General features: G+C 27.8%; 1 protein-coding gene across 1 annotated transcript in view; it reads left to right on the top strand.

Moving 5' to 3' along the window:
- The window catches only part of LOC123303229 (synaptic vesicle glycoprotein 2A-like), a 45,822-nt gene that overhangs the window by 5,745 nt on the left and 13,740 nt on the right, over nt 1–26,337 (top strand). The window contains exons 2-3 of the mRNA XM_044886268.1: nt 10,710–10,772; nt 11,712–11,873. Of these exons, the coding sequence (XP_044742203.1) occupies nt 10,710–10,772; nt 11,712–11,873 (225 nt within the window). The remainder of the gene's footprint in view (nt 1–10,709; nt 10,773–11,711; nt 11,874–26,337) is intronic.

Here is a 26,337-nt window from a genome sequence, read left to right as displayed (position 1 = left end):
TATATGTAACAAGTGAAAACAAACAATTGACTGATTTAATTGTTGAAATACCATGTATAGACAGTGTTGATTCCTCTATCACATTACACATACATACATGTCACACTTATAGGTATAATTGATATTCCCATATAATACACTCTTCAATTTGCGCCTAAGTTGCGCCCTCACTGGTAAACAGTGATGTTTATGAAAAAATGTTTCAAATAAAAATTGACTTCACTTTTTACGCCCTGAATACGCTGTAAAAATGCTTGATATCTTTTTTCGTTTTTGAGTTATCGTGTTCACAGGCAGGCAGGCAACCGGAAATGAACTAATTAGGTGATTTTATGAACAACTATACCAAAATTTTTTTCAAAGCACTAATATTTTTAAGCGTTACAAACTTGGGACTAAACTTATTTATACTATGATATATTTCATATATACTAACATGATATAAACACACACTTCTATATAGAATAATGGCCAAAAGTCGTATTTTTTAAATCAACGTGACTTAAAACATAAAAACTTATCGTTGAATTTATTAAAGAAATCTTTTTCTCTATTTTGTGTAGATAGAGGTAATAAAATTCATTAGATAGTAAATGTGCTTCTGGTAAGTGAAAATGTCAAGATAGTTTAAATAGGAAATATACTTGTTGAAATGTATATATTTCCTATTTAAACAATTTATTATAATCGCGTGTGTACCTTCACTTAAATGAAAATGCGTTTTTTTATATAATTTATTTATTTATTTAAATAAACAATTAAAAGTTCAATTAAATGTGATAATTTGTGAAAAATACTATTTTTCAATATTATGCATCCCTAAAATAAACAAATATTGTAATATAATTAGTGTATATACTCTAATAGAGTTGGAAATAACGGATTTCTGACATACTTAAATATTTATTCTAAGTAGATATTTGTTTTTTTGTTAATTTTTACAGAATTTAAAAAAACATTAAATTTTTTAAATGAATTTGCCATAAAATTCCACCCACAAAATCGGTATCAAAAATTTTGTAACTTTACATTTTATAGTCTTTAAAATATCGTATACTTAGCAGTATATTAGGTATATTATTATACCATGTATATGAAATATACCAACGTATTTTAAGTTTAGTCCTAAGTTTGAAACGCTTAAAAATATTGATACTATGAACAAAATTTTGGTATAGGTGTTCATAAAATCAACTAATTAGTCCATTTCCGGTTGTCTGTCTGTCACCTGTCCGCCTGTCATCACGATAACTCAAAAACGAAAAGAGGTATCAAGCTAAAATTTTTATAGCGTGCTAAAGACGTAAAAAGTGAGGTCGAGTTCGTAAATGAGCAACATAGGCCTATTGGGTCTTGAGTCCGTAGGACCCATCTTGTAAGCCGTTAGAGATAGAACAAAAGTTTAAATGTAAACAAGTGAAAACAAACAATTGACTGATTCAATTGTTGAAATACCATGTATAGACAGTTTTGATAACGCAATCGTTTGTTTTTTGACGTCACGTAAATAAAGAAAGATTTCCGCTCTTAAATAGCCACACACACATAACTGATATTCCCATATTAATACATAGTACAAAATTTTCACCTTCTAGCGCCCTCGTAGGTAAACAATGATGTTTACAAGAAAATGTTTCAAACAAAAATTGTTTATTTTTTTATAAGGAACATTTTTTACATGTAAACATTTGTTCTATTTCTAACGGTTTACAAGATGGGTCCTACGGACCCAAGGCCCAATTAACCTATGTTGCTCATTTACGAACTCGACCTCACTTTTTACGTCTTAAGCACACTCTAAAAATTTCAGCTTGATATCTCTTTTCGTTTTTAGTAATCGTGATGATAGACGGGCAGACGACAGACGACAGACATACGGAAATGGACTAATTAGGTGATTCTATGAACACCTAAACCAAAATTTTTTTCGTTGCATCAATATTTTTAAGCGTTACAAACTTCGTATACATGGTATAATAAACTTTATATACTATGTATATTTCATATACATGGTATAAAAATGTTCGTTATAAAAAATAAACAACTTTTGTTTGAAACATTTTTTCGTAAACATCACTGTTTACCCGTGAGGGCGTAAATTGTATAGTATGTATTATATGGGGATATCAGTTATGTATGTTTGACATGTATGTATGTGTAATGTGATAGAGTAATCACCACTGTCTATGCATGGTTTTTCAACAATTAATTCAGTCAATTGTTTGTTTTCACTTGTTTTTAAATATTTTGTGGATCAATCTTAACAATTTCAGTAAAAACAAATCAAAGATTTTCCATCCGTAACTCAACAATTGAGACATCTTATTATACTAATGCTATGAATGGCCTTTTAAAAAACTGCTTATTCAAGGTATTTGGTAATTTTATCAAACATTTTTCTACACTGAATATATTGTCACCTAAACCTTCATTGAGGTAAATCAAATATTAAAAAAATCATATGAATTCAATTTTAATTTTCCATCAAATTCTCATATCTTTATTTGGTTAAAGCAGAGCAAGGTAGTTTTCTTGTACTCAACAATGTGAAAATAATTTCAAGTTTATATGCATATTAGCGATTTTTTTTATATTGTCTAACCATCAAAACATGCAAAACAAAATATTTTTTATGTAAAACAAATTATTTATACTGTAGTCATCAAAATTATTTTTTCAACAACCTCAAAAAGTCACAAATAATATAAACAAGCCATAGTGGATATGAACTCTAGAGGTCAGACCATTAACTGCCAGTGATTAAATAATAGTTAAAGAAGTACGTAGCACGAGTTTAGAAATAGCAGAAGTACGTTAATAATAATAATTTTTCCAAGTTTAAATTTTGAATATTAGTTTATATGGCTATACTATTAATGTATTCTCCAAATTTCAAAAGGATTCACCGTCTAGTAGCTTGTCAGCCATAAGAACTAGTGTATACATTCATTATAAAATTATAGAGAATGCAATATAATATTCATTCATATGTATACGCAAAGACAATTATTAAGACATAAACTTGGAAAAATAACATTTGGCATTTGGCAACGTTTTGATTTTCCAAATGTATTTATTATTGACAAAAATTTATCAAAATATAATAAATTTAAATTTAAATTTGTATGACCAAAAATTATAATTTTTATTTCATGGTGCTAATTTTTCAAATTAAGGTCAGGTAAAAAATGAAAATAATCAAAAAAACTCATAGAAAAGCCTAAAATATAATCATTTCATAATTTAAATATCAAAATTCATAATTAATGTCAACAAATAAGCTTAAAAATAAATATATTTTATGTATAGCTGAAATTGCGGACAAAATATACGTTTTTTTTTCGAAGGCTTATATATTATAAAATAAAATGTTATATAGTTTTCAAATAAAATTTGTAACCAGAACCACAAAAAAAATCTTCATTTTCGTCAATAACGAATTTTTGGCAAAATTACGTAATTTTTTTTTTCAAACGCTTATACATCAAAAAGGATATGGTTTTGTGAAAATTGTCGAGAGTACAAAAATGCTTAGAGTAGTTCAATATATAATATCCTATGATTGTCAAATTAAATTTTTGACAGGAACCACGAAATAATCTTTATTTTCCTCAACAACGATTTTTCGGAAAAAATCCGCAATTTTTTTTTTCAAATGCTTTTATCTCGAAAACGGTGAGGTTAAGTAAATAATGTCAAAGCTTAAAGAATGTTTAGAATTGTCCAAAATATACATTCCAATAGTTATTTTTAAATGTTTAATAAAGAGAATATATGGTGCCCGGGAGTAGGGAACTCCAGTCCCGACGCATGGGCGTAAATCAAAAAAGCACAAGCACTCATGTACATGACATTTTTGAGTACACTCAGACAAACATTTTCCACCGGCTCCCATAAAAATCTACTGTCGAGGAGAGAATTCCTCAGTTAGACGGTGTTTTTGGTTTCATTTCCTCGATTATTAATCAAATAATAATCCATTCTCAATACAATACTACAATTAACTCGGAGTAAACAAAAATTTTATTTAATATTACAATTATTAAAATTGCATAATATGTACCTATATTTTAAATTTTGTAGAACTAACAACTATTGTTTGTGCAATAAAAAATAATAAATTTGGGTCATGGGATAGCGAGCAATAAAATCATTTATCAGTGAGCAATAAAATCAATTTACCTTCTTGAGGTAAGGTGTAAAGATAGCTTTTATTTGACATAATAAAATTAATAACCAAATGCAAAAAGCAGAAAATAAATAACTCTATTCTTTTTTTTTATGTGGCTGGAAATAAAAGCTTGAAGCGTGCCATATTATTGGGACATAAATTACATGAAGATATCGAATAATTTTACACAGCTTTTGTTTATCTCGACAGGTCAGATTTATCCGAGCCAATAAAAAAATGTCAATTGATTTAAAATGAATATATGTTTAATTTATAATAAAATTTAACAGCCTTAAAATTTTATATAAAAAAATATATTAAAATTAAGAATGATAATTATAATGGAGCTTTATCTAATTAACGGCGATAATAAAACTAGTTACACATGCTATATCAGAAAAGTTTTAATTAAATAATTGTTTTTAAAAACTAACAAAACTTCAATATTTTTGCTCTCAACAAAACTGTGATTGCGGTCTACATCTAATTGAATTTTATCGTATTTGTAAAATTTTCCCATACTGCACAATACAAGATGGCATAGCTATAGATACTGCCAATACAAGATGCCGTAGCTATAGATAATGCCAAAACGAGATGTTTGGCATGCAATAATTAAACCTGATAAACCAAAACCTGGAAATTTCAAGTATCAGCCATAAATTCTGGAAATATCTGGTTGTTATGGATATTAAGTTAACCCAAAGAAGCTTAGTTGGCTAAGGCGTAACCAATTCCGTTCGCGAATTGCCTAGCGTAGCAGGTTCGATTCCCGCCGTCACAACAAAAATTAATATAATTAATAATCGTGATGGGCTGGTGTAGTGCATGATATATGCATGAAGGAGGTGCACTCACTCTATAGCCTATGTGTGTGCTTCATGGACAGCCAATATAACCAAACCTAACCTATGGATATTAAAAACTGTTTGTACCTACTGTACCAATAAAGTCTACCTAGTGAACAATTTTTGCGAATTTTAGGAAAATGATTCATTAATTTACAATCAATCATTGGTATAATTATTATACAGTGTGTCGCATTTAAGATGAAGATATCCTCATACATTCGTTATTTATTGGAATATCGATTTGAAATTTTTCAGAGCCATACAGGGTAATGAGGCATATTTTTTAAGATATTAAACCCATATAGAACGTTAACCTCAGCCTCCTACAAATTGACAAATAGGACTGATTCTTAACATTTTGCGTAGCGTCAGATATGGTTAGAGGTATCGAAAAAAATTTATACAAAAAGTTGCTTAAAATATTTTGTATACCCATATTCCGAATTTCATGACAAATTTCGCATTTTTAGTTTGTTCATGTTTTTGGTCTAAGTACACTCTATTATTGCAAGTTTATTGAAATATTTGAATACATAACACTAATAAATTATCAATTTTTCCAGTTTTTACATTTTATAGCAGACTAGTTATAAAATTAAAAAATAAACTTTTATGACTAGTGTGCTATGCAATGTAAAAACTGAACAAATTGATAATTTAATAGTATTATGTATTTAAATATTTCAATAAACTTGTATAAATTTGAGTAAAGACCAAAATAATGAAAAATTTTAAAATTCGAATCTTGTAATGAATCGATATATAGGCCACTTTTTTTAATAGTTTTTTTGATATCTCTAACCATCTCTGATGCTAGGTAAAATATGAAGAATCGGCCCTATTTTTCAATTTGTAGTAAGCTGAGTTTAAAATTCTGATTTCGGTTAAGTGCCTTACAAATGTAATCCATCACCCTGTATGCTTATGCAAAATTTCAAATGGATATTCCAATAAATAACGAAAATATAAGAGTGTCTTCATTTAAATGGGACACACTGTAGTTTTAGTATTCCATTACATAATTAGTATTCCATTATGATTTTCCTCTAAGATTCAAAATCTAATTTTTAAAACACATTCGTACAGCACCATATGTCGAGAAAGAAAAATGATATCGGTCTTGGATTTGCACTAATCGTTGTACAATAACGTAAGATGTTCTGAAAAGAGTAATAAAAGAAATAGTGAAAATGAGTTGAGAGAAATAAGAAAAACGAAGTACGTATTTCAATAATTATTGATAATATTAATGCCTGGGAGCTGACAATGTGCATTTTAAGAAAAGAAACTAGACTAAAATCAGAAATCTTGGTATTTAAAGTATTAAATTAATTTTTTTTTAAGGTAGTACCAGCATGAAATCACTTTTCGACAGATTTGGATGAATTTTTTTTCTCGGGTTTATAATAGCTTTATTTATGAATTCCTAAAATTTCATAATTTTTGACCGTTTAGATCGTGAGATATTTAAAGACAAAGTTCGCGATTTTGAGGGTCATGTCCCATTTAAAGCATGTAAACTGTCCGGTCTCTCCAACTATTTTTTATGATATTATTATATATTGAAGAAAATATTATATAGAGTAGAAAAATTTTAATTTTTTTCTACTCTATATTATTATATAGAGTAGAAAAAAATGTTTATACAATATAATTCTAAAAAAAAAAATTTAGAAATTAATTTTCACTTTCGAGATATTAATTTTGACGTAAATTGATCGAAATTGGGACGTTGGCATAATTATTTCCCATTTTAAACGGTCAAAATTTCTGAAACTTTGGGAATTAATAGTAAGCATTATTAAATTCTTAAATTTAATTTTTCGTTAAATTCTGTCGAAAAAAAAATTGTACCATTGCTTTAACATAGAAACTGCAAATACCATGCTGGAACATCGTTAAATGCGTCTTTATATTCTTAATTGGCCTACACAATAAAGTGTGTCAGTGGTATAGGTACTTACTTACACTAATTTCTGCTTGTGGAGTAAAATATTTTTAAAATTAAACTAGCTGTTTATAATTTCGAATTTGTTGACAAAAAGACTATTTAAGTATTTTGATTGTTTATTATTTATGTAGTTTCAAAATAATAATTAATTAACAGGCATATACAAATTTTTTTCAAAGCAAGTGTAATTTTTGCCCTATTTATTTATTATTAATAATAACAAGTAAAATTAAATGTCTCATTAAAAATCCAAATACAAAACTAAGCATGCCCGCAAAATGTTTGTGGACTTGTCCAACAATGTGTGGAAAACCAATATTTGCCAGAGATGAAACAAGAACGTTGCTTGTTTATAGGTAATAATAAAACAAAAACTGTATGAGCATTTTTATATGTAGTATAGGAATATTGCGAAAGTTCTTCTCATCATTCCTACCTATTATTATAGATATTGAATTGCAAGCAATTTCCTTTTCCACGCCGCGAAGGAATTGTAGAAAAAACCCTGAAAAATATTAAAGCAAATCTTGCTCAAATTGCAGTGAGGTGAAACGTTAGCTCGAGTGACTCTTAATCGTGAGTGTAGTATATAATCAATAACTTTTTTTTAACCGTATTTCTAATCAAATTTCATGTGGATTTTTGTAATTTTCGAGTAAAAATTTTTGAAAAGGTTATCCCTAAACGAATTACGATAAAGAACATTTTTTGTCACCGAATTTGACAAAAATCATTTAAATAGGTAATTTGAACACAAGAAAAACGAAAAGCCAGTCCGAAGTAATGTCCTATTTGTTGTTTTTTAGAAATACATTAAACACTCTCGCCTGTGCAAATTTTAAGGTGGATTTTTTAAAATTTCGGGTCAAAATGATCCTAAAACTTGATTTTTAACAAAATCGAAGAAAAATAATTTTTGTTACTGAATTCGGCAAGAATGATTTATAATGATAAGCAATTTGAACCGAAAAAAAAACGAAAAGTCAGTCAAATTAATCCCAAACTTGGTAGTTTGAAAGATGTACACTTCGCCTTTGCAAGCAAATATAGATTCGGCTACATATAAGTACAAATATGTTTATCTGTCTATGTTTACCTACAACATACTTGTTTACTATGCTGTGTATTGTATAATATACATTGGCAGTGGAAGTGACTGTCTAATTTTATTTCTATTAGCTACAGAGTCGATACACATAACTGGTAGTTGATCTGACGGATTCGCCGTATAATATAATTAAGAAGAAATAATGGAGTGGTCATTTCATATGCTTTGGCAATATTTTTGGTATTCACCGTTCCAATCCTTTATAATATTCCATCATATTATGTCACATATGATGTACGTGATAAAGCAAAAAAAAAAATTATATACTTTTTAGGTCATTAAAAGTCCTTAAAAAATAAGCTTGAATCTTAAAAGAGTTCGAAGAAATTTTTTAAAGTGTGTATTCTTACTACACTTTTACCATTTTTATATTAAATATTATATATATATATATATATATATATATATATATATATATATTCGAATTCAATAAGTCTGTGAAACAAGACTACTACACGTCGCGAACTTGGAAATAATTTCACCAAAATTGTCTCCAAATTAGCGACAAATAGCATACCCCTCTGAAGAACAAGTGTCCCGTATAAATTATATTGATGTTGAATTGAAAGATTGACATAGCTTTAGGCAGTTAATTTTTATCTGAAGAACCCCAGATCGTATCAGGTCCAATATACCTGAATGTTGTGTCTGTATATAGAGGTTGTTCACTTTTGGAATTGAGGAAAATTTCAGACCTTATCTGCTTTTAATCTGGGTGGTCGAACCACCAGTCAATTTTAAAAATTTGTTTTAATAATAAACAACATACTATAATTGTTATTATAATAATTCTATAGAATCGTGTACAAATGTTTGAATAACATCCGTTGTTTTAATTTAATTAAGGTAAAGAAAATTATTATCGATAAAAATTGTTTTTACAATCAATTTAATGTGATATTAATAGACTGGAAATTATTACTTACATTTTCGAGGTTTTTTATATTTTTTTATTATTTTAAATTTTTGATAAATGGTTATAAGTACTTTTTAGGTCATTATATTAAACTTTACAATTTTGTTATTAAATCAGATCCGGACTTAAGTGGGGACAAATATTTCTGCCAAATATACAAATTTTATTATTTATTAGCCAAAATTACTAATTTTTGAACAATTAAAAGTCGGATATACATCTAGGCATATAAATATCACGAGTATGACAGAATGCATGCGTTAAGCAATGTATCTAAGTAAGAGGTATTATATACATGTGTTGAAGCTTCAATATGCGTTGAGATAGTTGTAAGACGCTTGGAGAGTGGGAGTTTCTTAGTTGAATAGATGAACTGCAGATAAGCCACGATACAAGTCACTTTTGCAATTTCATATAGCACGTAAAATACTTCTTACTTAGATGCATTGCTTAACGCACTTACTCTGTCAAACTCGTCATATTTATATGCTTAGATGTAAATCGAACATTCTGTATAACTATTGTTCCGCAATGGGAACACATGCTTAAATCTTAATACTAATATTTTGAACAAGTAGATTTACATCTTCATTCTTATTTTTTCACGAGAACAGGACGACAGCAAAGACTGACACAATCTTTTGCACAATCTTAGAGAAAGACTGCTTTAACTGACGCTAAATACGGAAATATAAGCCTAAAGCCATACAGCCATAAGAACCGACATTATACTATAAACATGGCGCAATCCCATTGTAATTTCAACCAGACTACCCACACACTTCTTTAAACTACCCCAATGCGTGTTAAATCAACTAAAGGCAAGGGTGGTAGGTTGAACTAGTATAAAACCTGAGGTAAGTTAGCACGGGTTGAGAATAATTTTTACTCGTTTTTTGGAAGAGAAGTTATTATGGATTCTGGTTGTTGGGTGAAACAAACGTTAGAAAGTGCACAGAAAGAAGTAATACATAATGCTTATACAGAAAAAGTTCAAATGAATCTTTAACAATTATTAACTTCCCAGAATAGGAAAGTTCTTGTAATCGGCCCGAAAACTCAAATGGAAGTTTTCAGCATATTTGTAACCACTTTTAGACTGTTGTCTGTGTGTGTGTGTGTGTGTGTGTGTGTGTTTGTGAGTATTTGGGGATGTTGGGAGAAGAGTGACAAAAATTAAACTTGAAATTTTTACTGTTAATATTAAGAAACTGAAAATTTTGATATTTAGTAAAGTTGTAGAAAATCATTTAAACAATAATTTATCTGACCTAATTATAAAATCACTTACCTTCTGATAATTGTTCTATATAGAAAGTGAGTATAGAACCTCTAAGGTGCACATCCTTATTCTGATAAAATAATTGATATTGTTAGTGTTTTAAGAAGTTACGGAAAGTTATTTTCATTATTATTTAAGGTTTTGTTTACTAAACTATAAAGACAAATAACTCTGCCGTGTAATCTTAATTAAACAGAAATGGAAAAAATACACTTACAACAAGATTCGAACCCGGACCTCTGGGCATGAATCCGAGTCCTGGTGCAAACGTTTTTTTTCAATTCTCTTTATTAAAATTTAGTTTCTTCCTCTGAAAAGTTTGTTAATGTGTGGCCTATAGGAGTCGCATTCACATTTACAGATTGTTTGTAAATTTGTTCTGCAATATTTGTATATTTGTTCTATTTTCAGTCATTTGTTTTATTTTCAGAAATCAAACAAAATAAACAAGATTATGAATTCGTTCCATATGATACCGCATTATCACTTACAAGTAAGTACTTACATTAGGTATTACACTGCTCAAAATACTCAAAAAAATTAGAGTCAAAAGTTCATTATTTAGAGAGTAATTTATAACGGTTTGATTACTTTTGTTTTATTAGAGTGATAACTTTCGAATAACACCTACCTATTCTATGAAAATTACAAATTTTACAAAGAAATTTTTAAGATTATTTCTGAACTTCCCTAACCAAATTTTTGAAGAATAATAACAGATAATTTAATTCTAAAACCTTAGGTACTTTTTAATCAGTTAAAAAAATGCTTCGTTTATAACAATGTATAAGACATTTCTATCTCACGCGTTTATACTTTTGTGCTTCACTATACAAATAAAATAAAGAAAGATGATAAAGGAAATTAAAATATGAGAGACTTTTTAATTTTGAGCAGCGTAAATATATTACGCAGGTCTGCAAATAGAACACTGCAGAGGATTTTTAACTGCTCCTTTTAGATTTTTAGACTTTTAAACTGGGTAACGTATTAAACAAAATTTCTATCGCGCTTTATTGTAGCAAAACTCTTTTGAAAAATCGAAAATTTGAGGAATTTAGGTGGATAATAGAGAAGATACTGATTTAAGAGGGAACCTCGCAATCTTGGAAATTTTGATCATATCCCAACAAATTAACGAAACCGTTATAAATTAGTGGTAATCCATGTGGAAAACAGAAGAAGAAAAGGAGGAACAGCATGAAGAAGAAAAAAAATATTTCAAACAGACAAAAGTTAAGCTAACAATTTTCCATCTCGAGATCTTCTTGCTAGTCACTATCATCTCTACTAAGCCCCTTCAATTAATCGAATTTTCGATTTTTGCTTAAATTACAAAAAATATCCCATGCAGCTGAAGATTTTTTTTTGTAATCCTGTGTTATTGATAATATGCTTTTAAATTTACTTTTATTCAATGTTGCCTTTCTAGCATATGGAAAATTTCAATATAATTTAATTGGTGCAAGTGCATTAACACTATTGGCAACAGGGTCTCAATATGGATTATCAGCTTATGTACTACCATCAGCTCAATGTGAATTACAGTTAACCTCTGCTCAAGTTGGTTTTATTAATGTTATGTTTATGATTGGTATGTATACATTCAAATATTTATTTTCAAAAACTTAAATCAAAATCAAGGTCAAAATAGGTAACGGATTAATAAACTGATTTAATAACTGATTATAAGCATAAACTGATTAAATAACAATTAACTTATATCCAAAAATTTTTAAAATAAATTGCAGTGAATACACGGGTAGGGATTATGTGGGTTTCAAAATGTTGTACTCGAAATTTGCACCATTTTGAGTTATACCTAATACGATTTTATATTAGCTCTTATGGACTGCTTTTGCTCTATCCTATACTCTTTGGGTAAAATCGACTTAATTCAATGTTCTTTTTCCATCCTGTAAAAACATTTGATCTTTTTTGGTAAATACCACTTTCTCAAAAAAATTTCAATAAAGAATCTGAACATTAGGGGAAGGTGTTAGCCCCTGATAAAAAAGTTGAATTCAATTCGAATTAAAATTTTCGAGTTCATTTCGCTTTGATTTCGAGTTCAAAGGGAATAGAAATTCAAAGCGAAATGAACTCGAAAATTCACATAAAATTTTTTTTTGTTTTTAAAATTACAATTTAGGGGATTGAATTCACATTGGCCCAGTTTATACATATTGAGTAATTTAGTTCATTTTAAAATTTGTTTATGCAACACCAATTACATGTTTGGTGTAATATTTTATAACTTTCTGCATTACCATCTGAGATTGCAAATTTCTAGTACTCTGCTGTCACGTTCAGATGGCACAATTTTATATAATTTTAGGCATTTTTAGCAAAATAGCGTCAAAAATGGCTTTTTTCTGAAATTTTATCATTTTTATTTTCTATTCGCAAGAGGAGAAATTTGTTGGGTTTGTAGTAAAGCTTCAATAGTAAACCCCATATTTTTATAGGAGCATTCGCACCAGCCCCCTCGAGTTATAAATATATGTTTACATACATGAGGTAAAACAATTCATTTGATTGTAAATAAAAAATATTTGACTGATTTAAATGAAACTAATACCAAAAGTAGGTTTTAATACTTACAACTTTCAATTAAAATTTTAGCCAAATCCAACAAATAGTTCAGCCAAAATTTGAAATTTAGTAAATTTTTTTAAATGGCTGCCATTTTATGCCATTTTTTACAACGGAGTAGCATTTTTTATTATCTTTCGATTTCATAATAGGTTACATATCCGTAATCTATTAATAAATAATGTCTCCTTAACCCATTTTTTTTGAAAAACAGAAACTTTATCATTTTTTGAAAATAATTGTTTGCTGGTTTTATTGACTGGCATTTTGTATACCATGTATATATGAAATATACATAATATATTAAGTTTCGAAGAGAATCATCTTATTAGTCCATTTTCGGTCGTCCGTCCGTCTGTGAACACGATAACTCAAAAACGAAAAAAATATCAAGCTGAAATTTTTACAGCGCACTCAGGACGTAAAAAGTGAGGTCAAGTTCGTAAATGAGCAACATAGGTCAATTGGGTCTTGGGTTCGTAGGACCCGTCTTGTAAACCGTTAGAGATAGAACAAAAGTTTAAATATAAAAAATGTCCTTATCAAAAAATAAAGAACTTTTTTTTAAACATTTTCTTGTAATTATCACTGTTTAATCACGAGGGCACACATTAGATGCAAATTTTATAGTATGTATTAATATGGGATTATCAGTCATGTATGTGTGACATGTATAGGTATATGTGTTATGTGATAGAGTAATCAACACTGTCTATACATGGTATTTCAACAATTAACTCAGTCAATTGTTTGTTTTCACTTAAAAATTTTTAGTTTTAACCCCCGCGCTATTGGGGTGAAGAAATCTAAGGCATGTAAGGTAGTTTTTAAAGTTGCTGATCTCGTGTTTATGGAAGAGATTTTTCAATTTTCAGATTTTTTCCCTCTTTTTTAGTTCAAATTAAAAAGTCGTTGAGAATCACCATTTTTTTGCTATTAAATCTTCTTTTAGGTTTTTAAAAAGGTTTTTTTTTTGTGTCTTTGTTATCGAATCTAGTACCAATACATTGAAATCATAGCTTGTATGTTCCTATTTCTTACTACGAACAACAAACTTGGCGCATTTCATGCCAATAAATGGTACAAACAATTTAGGGGGGGGTCTAATTTTTAAAACTAAACAAAGGGGGGGGGGAATGAAACTTGTATCAATTTGATCATAAATTCGAGATCAAAGACTATACAAAAACGCTTACATGGCTTGAAAAGGTTAAATTTTCAAAAAAATGGTAACTTTTTTAGGGAGTGTAAATGTGGGCTAACAGAGGACGAAGAGTAACAAATTTAACACTTAAACTGAAATTTCAAGATCAGCAACCCAAAAATTCTCTTATACGGCGGGAGGGGGGTGGATAGTGTAAAAAAGAGTATATTAATAAAAATATCATTAAAATCTTTTAAAAGGTATTTATTCTTTACACCTTTTTCCCCAATAGCATGGAGGTTAAAACTCAAAATTTCCGCTTTAAACCATTTATACCTTTTTAGAATAACTTTTTTAGCCAAAGCAAAAAACCGCCAGTCAATACACCCAGCAAAAAATTATTTTCAAAAAATGATAAATTTTCGGTTTTTCGCAAAAATATGAGTCAAGGAGTCATTTTACGGATATGCAACCTATTATGAAATCGAAAGATAATAAAAAGTGCTATAATTTAAAAAAATTCAACTCCGTAGGACAAAATGTAAATAAATTTAAAATTTTGGCTGAACTATTTAGCGGATTTTTAACTAAAAGTTGTAAGTATTACAACCTACTTTTGGTGATAGTTTCATTAAAATCTGTCAAATATTTTTCAAACTAAAATCAAATGAACTGTTTAATCATATGTATGTATACATATATCTATAACTTGAGGGAAGGGGGCAAAACTTCCCCAAAAAAATATGAGGTGTAGTTTTGAATCTTTACAACAAACCCACCAAATTTGGATATGGACCGAAGTCTTCCCTTGCGAATATAAAATAAAAACAAGTGAAAACAAACAATTGACTGAGTTAATTGTTGAAATACCATGCATAATCAGTGTAAGTTGATTTTTTTATCACATGTGACACATACATAACTGATAATCAAGTATAGACGGACGGGCGGACAACCGGAAATGGGCTAATTAGGTGATTTTATGAACAGCTATGACAAAATTTTTTTCCTAGCATCATTATTTTTAAGCGTTACAAACTTGGGACTAAATTTAATATACTATGTATATTTCATATATACATGGTATAATGATAAAATTTCTGAAAAAAAGCCATTTTTGATGCCATTTTGTTGGTTAGACATTTTGCACCACTCCGGGAAAGTAACAAAATAAAAAAAAAAACTTATTTTTATGTGAAAAGTAAAACCCCAAAGTTTTGCTGCCCGAACTTTTAATCAAAACATGTCGTAATTTTATTCAAATAATATAATTATCTATTTGTCCTTTACAATGATAAAATGTCGCAGTATATTGTCATTTTAAATCATTTTTGAGGTAATTGTTAAAATACTCTGTATACACAGAGTTGAAAATCAGTGCCTGCATTATTTTTATAAATTAAAAAACCAACCTAGTTACAGCAGTTTGAAGAATTTTCTAAAAAAAATATTTTTGTTTTAGAAATTCTTTTGCAAGACTTGTTATTTGAAGCTCCTACTATAATCAATTCTATCTTTTATAGTTTTGGAGAAACTAGACATCAAAATTTTGCACCCTTACGGAAAAACAATGATATTTACACGGATAATCAAACATTATTTTAGAATTTTGATAAGCTAAAATATAATTTGAAGACCCGTTTTTCAGCTTTTACAATGGCCTTTTTGGAGTTTTTCCGAACATGAAACTGTTAATATCTCGAAAATGAAGAAGTTTAAGAAAAAATCACAAAGCCTTTTTGACGTTAAATAACCCATGGAATCAAGAATAACTTTTACTTGATTCAAAAAAATTTCATTTAACTTTTTCTTTGGAGGGTGGGGGGGTGTATACAAAACTTGGACCAAAGGGTTTCTGGCAAGATTCACAATATTAATCTATAAGCTTTTCTAATCAAGAAACAATTGACAAAATGTGGTACTCATATTTTACACACTCAACCATATTCACCGCCTGTTCTAAATTAATAATACCTACTTGATATTCATACATACAGTTCAGGTATAAAAATTCAAAAATGAAAAAATATAGTTTGTATGGCAAAAATATATTATTACCATGTAGAATTATTACTTTATAAATTACAGGGTGGTCCCATCATACAAAGAATACTCAAAAAGTACATAAATTTAGTGTTTTACTTTAATAAGTAAATTCTTGGTAAACTTGACTAAACACAGTAAACGTAAAGGCCAAAAACCCGCGGACCCACACTAACACGATCCAATTAAAGCCATGGACAACCCATAGATCACACGCTATTCCTGTTATTCGCGGGGTTGACCATACCTTTAATGGAATCGTGTTAGCACTGTTTTCTGTGTCATCTTCGTTCATCGTGATCTTCGTCAAACTTTAACTGTAGTCTTTTTCAAAAGATTGGAAGTTATTACGACAATATATCTTGTTATTGTTCAAAATTTAATTTTAAAAAAATTATTATTTTATTAATTTTCCACACACTCTAATGCATACACCCCCGGCTAAATAGTTAACAGTCACACTGTTCTCACCAGCATAATATGGCGTCGGATTTATCAAGTCATTATTGGATAGTATATTGATGTATATTTCGGAAAACGCCTAATGCTGTGACAATTGTTTCGATCGATTAGGTCAAATATATTATTTACATAAAAAAATTTAAAACATTAAATTACATTTAGTTTCATTGATTTTACTTTTGTCGTGTTAAATGCAACTTGTATATAATGTGTCAGATAGAGAATTCTGGCAGGAAGCGGTCTCCAACATCTCTTAGGAAATACCAGAACGGAACATGATTGGATTTGGATATAATATTCTTATTATAGTAAAATCTAATCGTTTCCTTACATGTTTTATTATTTTACATAAGAAAGAAAGTATTCCACAGAAAGCTGTAATTAGGTAGTGGCTACAGCCTTGTGGTGTGATATTTAAAGTACTCGATTTTGAGAAAACATCGGTATTTCTAACCGATGCATTGAAAAATGTCGATGAATAGTCTCGACGTATTGCATTCAAGAAAACATCGATGTATTTTCTTAGTGGACACTCCTAGTTATAATTCTTTCAAAAATATTCCTAGCCTATTCTAATAAATTGTAAATTAATGTTTACTTCAAAATACAGGTGTGTTCAATAAGATTTTACCAAGTAGCTGAGAGACATTTTGTTCAAAATGGCAGAAAAACATTGTTGAACAAGATGTTAACATTTAAATGGGGAAGACATGTATTATTTTAAGCAGTAAATTAATATTTTATTTTTAATAGCAACTTGTATTAACATAATTTTTATTTTTATACTATATTAACTGTATGGTTTGGAGATCTATTTTTTAACATTCCTTCTTATACTATATTCTTAAAATACACGTTTTCCCCATTTCAGTGGTAACCGTTTTGCACAATGTGCTTCTTGCATTTATGTGGAAAAATTTTTTTGACCATATATTTCACATTTACATGTTAAAATTGTATTGAACAACACTGTACAACGATATAAACATTTTTTTCATATTTTTACCAAAAATCTACTTAACCAACAGCAGGTAGAAAAGTACAGTTTTTTAATAAATTGAATAGTAATACTAGGTACAATTGTCCATTCATAAATGTTTAGTTTTGAAACAAGACACTATGTTTTGGTAAACCGTACTATATACTAGGTACAATTGTTCATTCATATAATGTTTAGTTCCTGTGAAATTTTTGTGACGTGAAGACATGTGTATTTAACAAAATTTTTAATGTAAGTAAATTATATTCAGATTTTCAAAATATTTTAATAATTATATTATAATATAATTTTAAATTAAAACAAAAATCTTTTTTACAGATACAATGAGAACGAATGGAAAATAGAATTATGGATCGATAATAAGGTAAATATTTTTCAATTATTAGTTTTATATGTGCGTATTATATTAATTTTAGAAAATACCTGAATAATTTTGAATTCTACTTGTGAACAATATGAAAATATTCTTTATATATTCCTTTTTATTTTTAATTATCCGTTTATTCAAAATTAACTGCAAGCAGCTTAACTGAGCGATTGAATTGAACTTGCTTTTACTTGAATGGGATGCAGATAATACCATGAAAATTGTAAAATCGTTTATTAAATAGTTGATTGAGAATTTTGTTTTTATACCTAGAATACAATGAAAATCAGTTGCTTTAATACTAAATTTTTTAATGTAACAATATAGTCTAGTCATTCTGTTTTGAGCGAAATATTAATTTTCCGTAACCAATATACAGGAAACCGAGACATATAAAAATGGAAATTTTTCTGGAGAATTCAATGCTCTATTTTTCTATAAACTGGCATTAGGGGCTCTTGTAGAAATGCAGCGGAAGTTGGTAAAACCGGGTTACTTAGTTTAAAAAAAAAGGATTTGTTTCAAAAACAGTTCCGTACAAGTAATTGTTAAATAAATTAATTTAAAAAATATCCTTAAAAATGGGATTTTTAGAAACGCGCGCACCTCTTTAAAAAAAAAATTTATACGAAACTTGGTGAAAAGTTCTAAATAAGCCAAAGAAGAGCGCTTTTGAAAATTTGAAAATTATTCAAAATTTTTGGAAAATCGATTAAAAAAAAAAAAAGAAAAGTTTTTAAAAATCCAATTTAATCACATCCCCGTGCGTTTTTATAAATGTTTTTTCGCTTAAAATTTTCATACTTAGTTGCAGTAATGTATGTGAAATGTCTGTTTTTTTTTTTTTTCAAAAAGTCCGTTTTCTTCTTTTATAAAATTGTATTAAAGGCCATGCTATAGCTGGGACTTTTCAAATTTTCAAATATAAAACAATACGTTCGACTAGTGTATATAATATTATTAATACTATTATTACTAGTGTATTTAATATTATTAGGCTGCGACACAACGCCCTCTTTCTTTAAACAAGTTACGGCGACCTCGCACAGTTATTGCTGAAGTCGGATACGAAATAATTTCAATTTTGTATTCTAAAAAATGCATCGGTGCCTCTGAGTGATGATTTGTCCAGTTTAAAGTTCACTTTTTTTTTATTTATTATTTATTTTTTTTATATAAATAATTTATTTAACAATTTTTTGACATCGGCCTGGACTAGATCGATCCGAAATAAATAGTTAAAAAAATTTTGTACGAAATTTTTTTTTTACAAAGCCTATTTTTTTAAACTAAATAAACCGGTTTGCACCAACTTTGGTCGCCATTTTTTATTATAATTTTTTAAGGCCCTTTTACACTAGTTTAATTAAGATTTTTTCAGTCCAAATTATATGAATTAATAACACTGAGCGACTTGGTGAAAATATTAGTTGGCGGTGTAAGTAACATAATATAAAGAGCTTACTTGAACCGTTACAAATGTCTGTTTTAAATTGGTCTATTTATGTATATTGTTTACTAAACCGCTTAAAATCTAGAAAAACCGAAAATCAGGATTTTTCGTCCCATAGCTCAAAAACGAAAAGAGATATTTATAGCGTGTTCAGGAAAGAGTGTTAATACGTAAATAATCAACATAGTTCAATTGGGTTTTTTGATTCGTAGCACCCATTTTGTAAAGCGTTAGAGACAAAACAAAAGTTGAAATATAAAAAGTGTTTCCTATAAAAAAAATAAGCAACTTTTGTTTGAAACATTTTTTCCTAAACATCACTCGTGAGGCCGAAAATTAGGTTAGAAAGACGATCTTTAATGATTTTCTGTTTACTTATTATGGCAACTTCAAAAGCTCAACCTTGGTCAATTTGTACATTTTAAAGTTATTTTTACAATACCTAACAACTGGGAAGATGCATTTTACAATATTTTTCGAAGACTTACATTTTCACATTTTTTGGACTTAATTAATCGTTATAAGTAAGTTTCTTTCGTCTTTGGTCAAATTGTATTTATAAAATTTTTTAAATTTTTACGACGTTTCAAGCCATGCAACCGGACCTTGCAACGTATACGGGAAAATCAATAGCTTACTCATTGGGTTAGAACTATCGATAAAATGTGGTCTCAGCTTTGCTCAAAATTTGAGAAAACTTTTGTCACCCCTACCATTACATGACATTGTAATTACTTTTTATCTCTTTTTTATATATAAAATACATGCATACTTGATACAATATCAGTAATGTATGCATATTATATCACGTTTCTAACATAATTTTCGCCCTCACAGGTGAACAGTGATGTTTACGAAAAAATATTTCAAACACAAGTAGTTTTTGATAGGGAACACTTTTTATATTTAAAGTTTTGTTCTATCTCTGACGGTTTATAAAATGGGTCCTACGAATCCAAGGCATAATTGACTTATTTACGAATTCACACTCATTTTTTACGTCCTGAACACACTATAAAAATTTCAGCTAGACATTTCTTTTCGTTCATGAGTTATCGTGTTTACGGACGAAAAATAGTTTTTTCGGTTTTACTGGATTTTAAAATATCTAATAAAAATTATAAAAATTATTTTTCAGTTTCATAAAAATTCATGCTTATTCTGTAATACAAATGAAACACTCTCCATGTTTCATAAAAATTGAATGTTTTTTGCGCGAGAAAAGATAAAATCGAAAAAAACAATTTTTCGCGATTTTCTCATAAAATTTGAGGTTATGTTGAAAAAAGTTCAGTACAAAAATTTTTAAATTTTTTATTATCTCGAAGTTTCTTGCTGAACATTTTTCCATAGGAAGTCATTTTTTCCCTTAAATCGTCAAAAAACAATTTCAACCCCTGAAATCAACCCTCATTTCACAATTTCCAAGGTTCTCGAGTTTAATTGTTTTTTACTATGTTACTTACACCCCAAACTAGCATTTCCACCAAGTCGCTGCCTGCTAGTAATTTATTTGTCTAAAAACCTAACTACACTAGCCTATTGAATGTAAAAAAATAGGGCATTACGAAAAATTTCCGATTATTTACATCTCTTAGTTCCCTATGTATTGATCTGAATAATTGTTAACAGGCTTCACGAAAACGACACTTTGTTTTGGTAAACCGTACTATATACAGAGTGTTTTTTTGAGTTGACATATGCTTGAAACGTAAAAAAATAAATTTTATCGATAAAAATGCATTAATTTTTTTTTTTTTTTTTGGTATCAAAATTGTTATTTCGTATATTTGTTTCTGCCATATCTAGGCGCTCTTCGCCAAAAATTTTCGAATAAATCAGATCAAAGTGGTTTGTTTTTCTTTGAAGACCACTTTTGTTCAAATTGAATGAACAAATACACAAAAAGCTATATTTTTTTCTAAACTATTCGCTTTACAAAAAAAAAATTTCAAACAAAAAACATTATGGGTCCTAAAGGGGATATATTTTAAAAAAGCGTTTATATAATATTAGTTAGTTATTAATATCAAATAAGCTTTTAATTGAACTTTAAAACTTCGATCCATGTTGGTATAACATTTGTGGCTTTAAAACTAATATTTTTCGTTTGAAGCATTTTCTTCGATTAAATTTATTTATCGAGTTTCAAGCATATGCCAACTTAAAAAAGACACCCCGTAATTATACAACCAAATTTTTAAGTAAAAAAATTTTACCTAAATGTGTCACATAGGCTTAAAAATTCTTACTCCTTCCCCTTTACACGGAGAGTTAAAAAAGTGAGAAATGTTATCTCTAACTTTCATATAAGGTAAATGTACCATATTACGGGATATTTAGGCATAATGCACTTTGAAGCTAATTATTGAAGTAAATATAAATATTTCCACTATAAAAATTGATTTGTCGTACAAAATGATTTATTGAGAATTAGTTTTGATCATTTTTTCACGCCAAAGTCTTTAATTTATAGTATTAAACGTTAATTTTCTGGACTTCGAGTTTGTCTCTAATTCCATTATAAAATTTGGCTTTGAACCTGATTCCGGGAATGAAAGTACATATTTCCAGGATACACACACTTAACATAGGTAAATTAAAAAATTTTTTTGTTTAATGTACTTAAGACAATTGAGTATTGTCATAAAAAATTTGATTGAAAAATAAAAATTTTTAATTTAAAAAAAAATCATAACATATTTCGGAATACTAATGACAATAAATCATTGGTATTATAAATATTATCGTTATTAAATTAATGAAGTTAATAGAATTGTTATTTTTTTAAATTCTTTTTATAATAGTAAACGTTATTTTAACAATAATAATCATCAAAATATAATTAAAATAACAAATAAATTCAAGTTTCAATTTTCTCCGTTACAATGTGATATTCCCGGAATTGTATACATAAGTAAAAACTCTGCTCATTATTCCGGGAGTTAAAAACACATTATATACTTATCATAAAAAGCAAGTATTTAAGCATAAATTAGCCAAATTAAAAAAAAAATACATCCCGTAATTACCTCACAAAAATCTACGGCATCTACTGCTTCAATGGGTATAAAATATTTTAATAATTAAAACACCAATTTAAAATGAGAGTTAAAAATAATTACTTCTTATTTTCCCTAATTACGGTAGACTCCCGTAATATAGTTCACTATCACTGAATTAAGTAAATAATTCCGGGAATCATAATTTAAAGAAAATAATTAATTAAAATAATTTGAAAAAGCTTTAAAACGATTTATTTATTCATTCTAATCAATATTTTTACAGATTCAAAAATGATAAACTTACCAGTAAACTAAAAAAAGCTTAACAATCTAACACTGTCATCTTACGTTTACAGACAACATATTTTTTATAAAACCAGATGTTAACCGATCGATCACTTTTTCGATTGATATAAGTATTTAAGTGTGATTTGATTTGTTCAAAAGTCGATTTTTTTTTTGTTCATATATTAGTGCTAGAGGCTCTAGTATTTTTTAAATTTAAAAATTTATTTAGTGTTTCTTATTTTTTTGATTAAAATAAAAAACTCCCGGAATAACGTACTATCCCGTAATAATGTACATTTACCTTAAAGTTTAGAAGCGTACCCAAATTAAAAAAATTATTTTAAAACAAATTCATTTAGAACAGCCGAAAGCTTGTTTATTTCTCCTGAAAATGAGATATAAAAAATTACTGTACGTAGTTTCAGTTATTCCTCTTATGTCTTGATAGTTCATATTGGTCACATAGATAAACTTTGAAACTTCGAGATGCCCGTATGCGATCAGTGGCAGGAAACATATTTAATGTTAAAAATAATGTCAGTTTCTATTTTTTGTCGAAAATAACTCTGCTTAAATTTTGGAAAATTTTCAATGAATATATCTTACAAATTATTTAATAATTAATTACTAAATGGTAATTTTTTTCCAGATAAAATTGGTCGTGAAAATGGAAACAGTACAGATGCTATATTAAAAGTATCATTTTAATTTTTTTTTTTTGCAATCATATCTGATCCAAGAGAAAACAAATGAATTAAAATTTCACAAAACTCGCTAGGCCTATGGTGGTATCCAACTATGGGGAAGTGCTTGCAACAGTAACATCGAAATTCTTCAACGGTATCAATCAAAAGTGCAATAAAAAATTGTGAATCTCCGTGGTATGTATTGTGCGTAATCACGCCATTCACCGTAGTATCATGGTGTCCACAGAACGTGAAGAAATTTCGCCATCCAGTGATCAAAACGTTAAAGTGATCAATGTTTAGACAGTCTGTGAAACCATAAACAGGCTTAACTGACAGAGTGTACTTAATTTAAGATTTATAATTACGTAGTTTCCTATAATTTCAACTAGGTATTTATAGTATACATACTATAATTGCGATCAGGTTATTCCCAGTGGGTTATTCCCATATAACATATAGTAAATAAACTTGATACTGACAATAAAAGATCTATCTTAACTAATATTGAATATATATTAGAATATAAAAAAAAATTTGGTAAACAATTTTGAAATTAATTTTAAATTAAATTGAGTCTAAACTTAGAAATAGAAATATTAATGATAGAATCCACAATTTGTTATAATTTTTCATATATGTGTATATGTCGTCTTGAGTCGTCCAAAATTAGTTCAACAGCTGAAAATACATATTGGTGCAATGACTCTTTAATTTTTCACTATTATTTATGATTTGGATCACTAATTGATAAATGTCTATAGTAATTTCGATTATGTAAATGGTTAAAAGATCGGCGTAATTTATTATAATTTTAAATAATATCCATTTTATTTTATTTAATATAGGAGTAATCAAAAATTTGTGATAACTATCTCTACCCGTCTGTTGGCTGTCTGATCCAAAATTTGTCACATTATTGAAAATATTCGCATTGGTGCAATGATTTTTAAATGTTTCAGTAATATTTATAATTTTATTTCATATTAATTGACGAATCTTTAATGTTTGTATATATTTATTAATTTCGATTATGTAAATTGTTAATACTAAACCGTAAAATGCTCCTGAGATATGTAGCCAGTTCTTGCATTTGGGTTTGGACATTGACATTTTCCATAAAATAACTAATTATTAATAATAATACAAACGACATTAAGATTGTACAATGATAGAAATAAAAAGAATTTATATTAAAAAAGATGTCATTGTAAATTTTCGTATGTGTTCGACGAAACTACAGTTTTAAATAATTTTTAATTATCACAACTTGTATTAGTTTTTTAATTATAGCAATTTTTTTATAGTCATTTTGTAGTCATAATCAAAACTTTGTGATAGCTATCTCTACCCGTCTGTTGGCTGTCTGATCCAAAATTTGTCAAATTATTGAAAATATTCGCAATGGTGCAATGATTTTTAAATGTTTTAGTAATATTTATAATTTTATTTCATATTAATTGACGAATCTTTAATGTTTGTATATATTTATTAATTTCGATTATGTAAATTGTTAATACTAAACCGTAAAATGCTCCTGAGATATGTAGCCAGTTCTTGCATTTGGGTTTGGACATTGACATTTTCCATAAAATAACTAATTATTAATAATAATACAAACGACATTAAGATTGTACAATGATAGAAATAAAAAGAATTTATATTAAAAAAGATGTCATTGTAAATTTTCGTATGTGTTCGACGAAACTACAGTTTTAAATAATTTTTAATTATCACAACTTGTATTAGTTTTTTAATTATAGCAATTTTTTATAGTCATTTTGTAGTCATAATCAAAACTTTGTGATAGCTATCTCTACCCGTCTGTTGGCTGTCTGATCCAAAATTTGTCAAATTATTGAAAATATTCGCAATGGTGCAATGATTTTTAAATGTTTCAGTAATATTTATAATTTTATTTCATATTAATTGACGAATCTTTAATGTTTGTATATATTTATTAATTTCGATTATGTAATTTGTTAATACTAAACCGTAAAATGCTCCTGAGATATGTAGCCAGTTCTTGCATTTGGGTTTGGACATTGACATTTTCCATAAAATAACTAATTATTAATAATAATACAAACGACATTAAGATTGTACAATGATAGAAATAAAAAGAATTTATATTAAAAAAGATGTCATTGTAAATTTTCGTATGTGTTCGACGAAACTACAGTTTTAAATAATTTTTAATTATCACAACTTGTATTAGTTTTTTAATTATAGCAATTTTTTATAGTCATTTTGTAGTCATAATCAAAACTTTGTGATAGCTATCTCTACCCGTCTGTTGGCTGTCTGATCCAAAATTTGTCAAATTATTGAAAATATTCGCAATGGTGCAATGATTTTTAAATGTTTCAGTAATATTTATAATTTTATTTCATATTAATTGACGAATCTTTAATGTTTGTATATATTTATTAATTTCGATTATGTAATTTGTTAATACTAAACCGTAAAATGCTCCTGAGATATGTAGCCAGTTCTTGCATTTGGGTTTGGACATTGACATTTTCCATAAAATAACTAATTATTAATAATAATACAAACGACATTAAGATTGTACAATGATAGAAATAAAAAGAATTTATATTAAAAAAGATGTCATTGTAAATTTTCGTATGTGTTCGACGAAACTACAGTTTTAAATAATTTTTAATTATCACAACTTGTATTAGTTTTTTAATTATAGCAATTTTTTTATAGTCATTTTGTAGTCATAATCAAAACTTTGTGATAGCTATCTCTACCCGTCTGTTGGCTGTCTGATCCAAAATTTGTCAAATTATTGAAAATATTCGCAATGGTGCAATGATTTTTAAATGTTTCAGTAATATTTATAATTTTATTTCATATTAATTGACGAATCTTTAATGTTTGTATATATTTATTAATTTCGATTATGTAAATTGTTAATACTAAACCGTAAAATGCTCCTGAGATATGTAGCCAGTTCTTGCATTTGGGTTTGGACATTGACATTTTCCATAAAATAACTAATTATTA

This window comes from Chrysoperla carnea, chromosome 1, assembly GCF_905475395.1.
Source record: "Chrysoperla carnea chromosome 1, inChrCarn1.1, whole genome shotgun sequence".
Taxonomy (NCBI): Eukaryota; Metazoa; Arthropoda; class Insecta; order Neuroptera; family Chrysopidae; genus Chrysoperla; species Chrysoperla carnea.
Note: the sequence above shows the minus strand (reverse complement) of the source record. Positions and strands in the feature narration are given on the sequence as shown.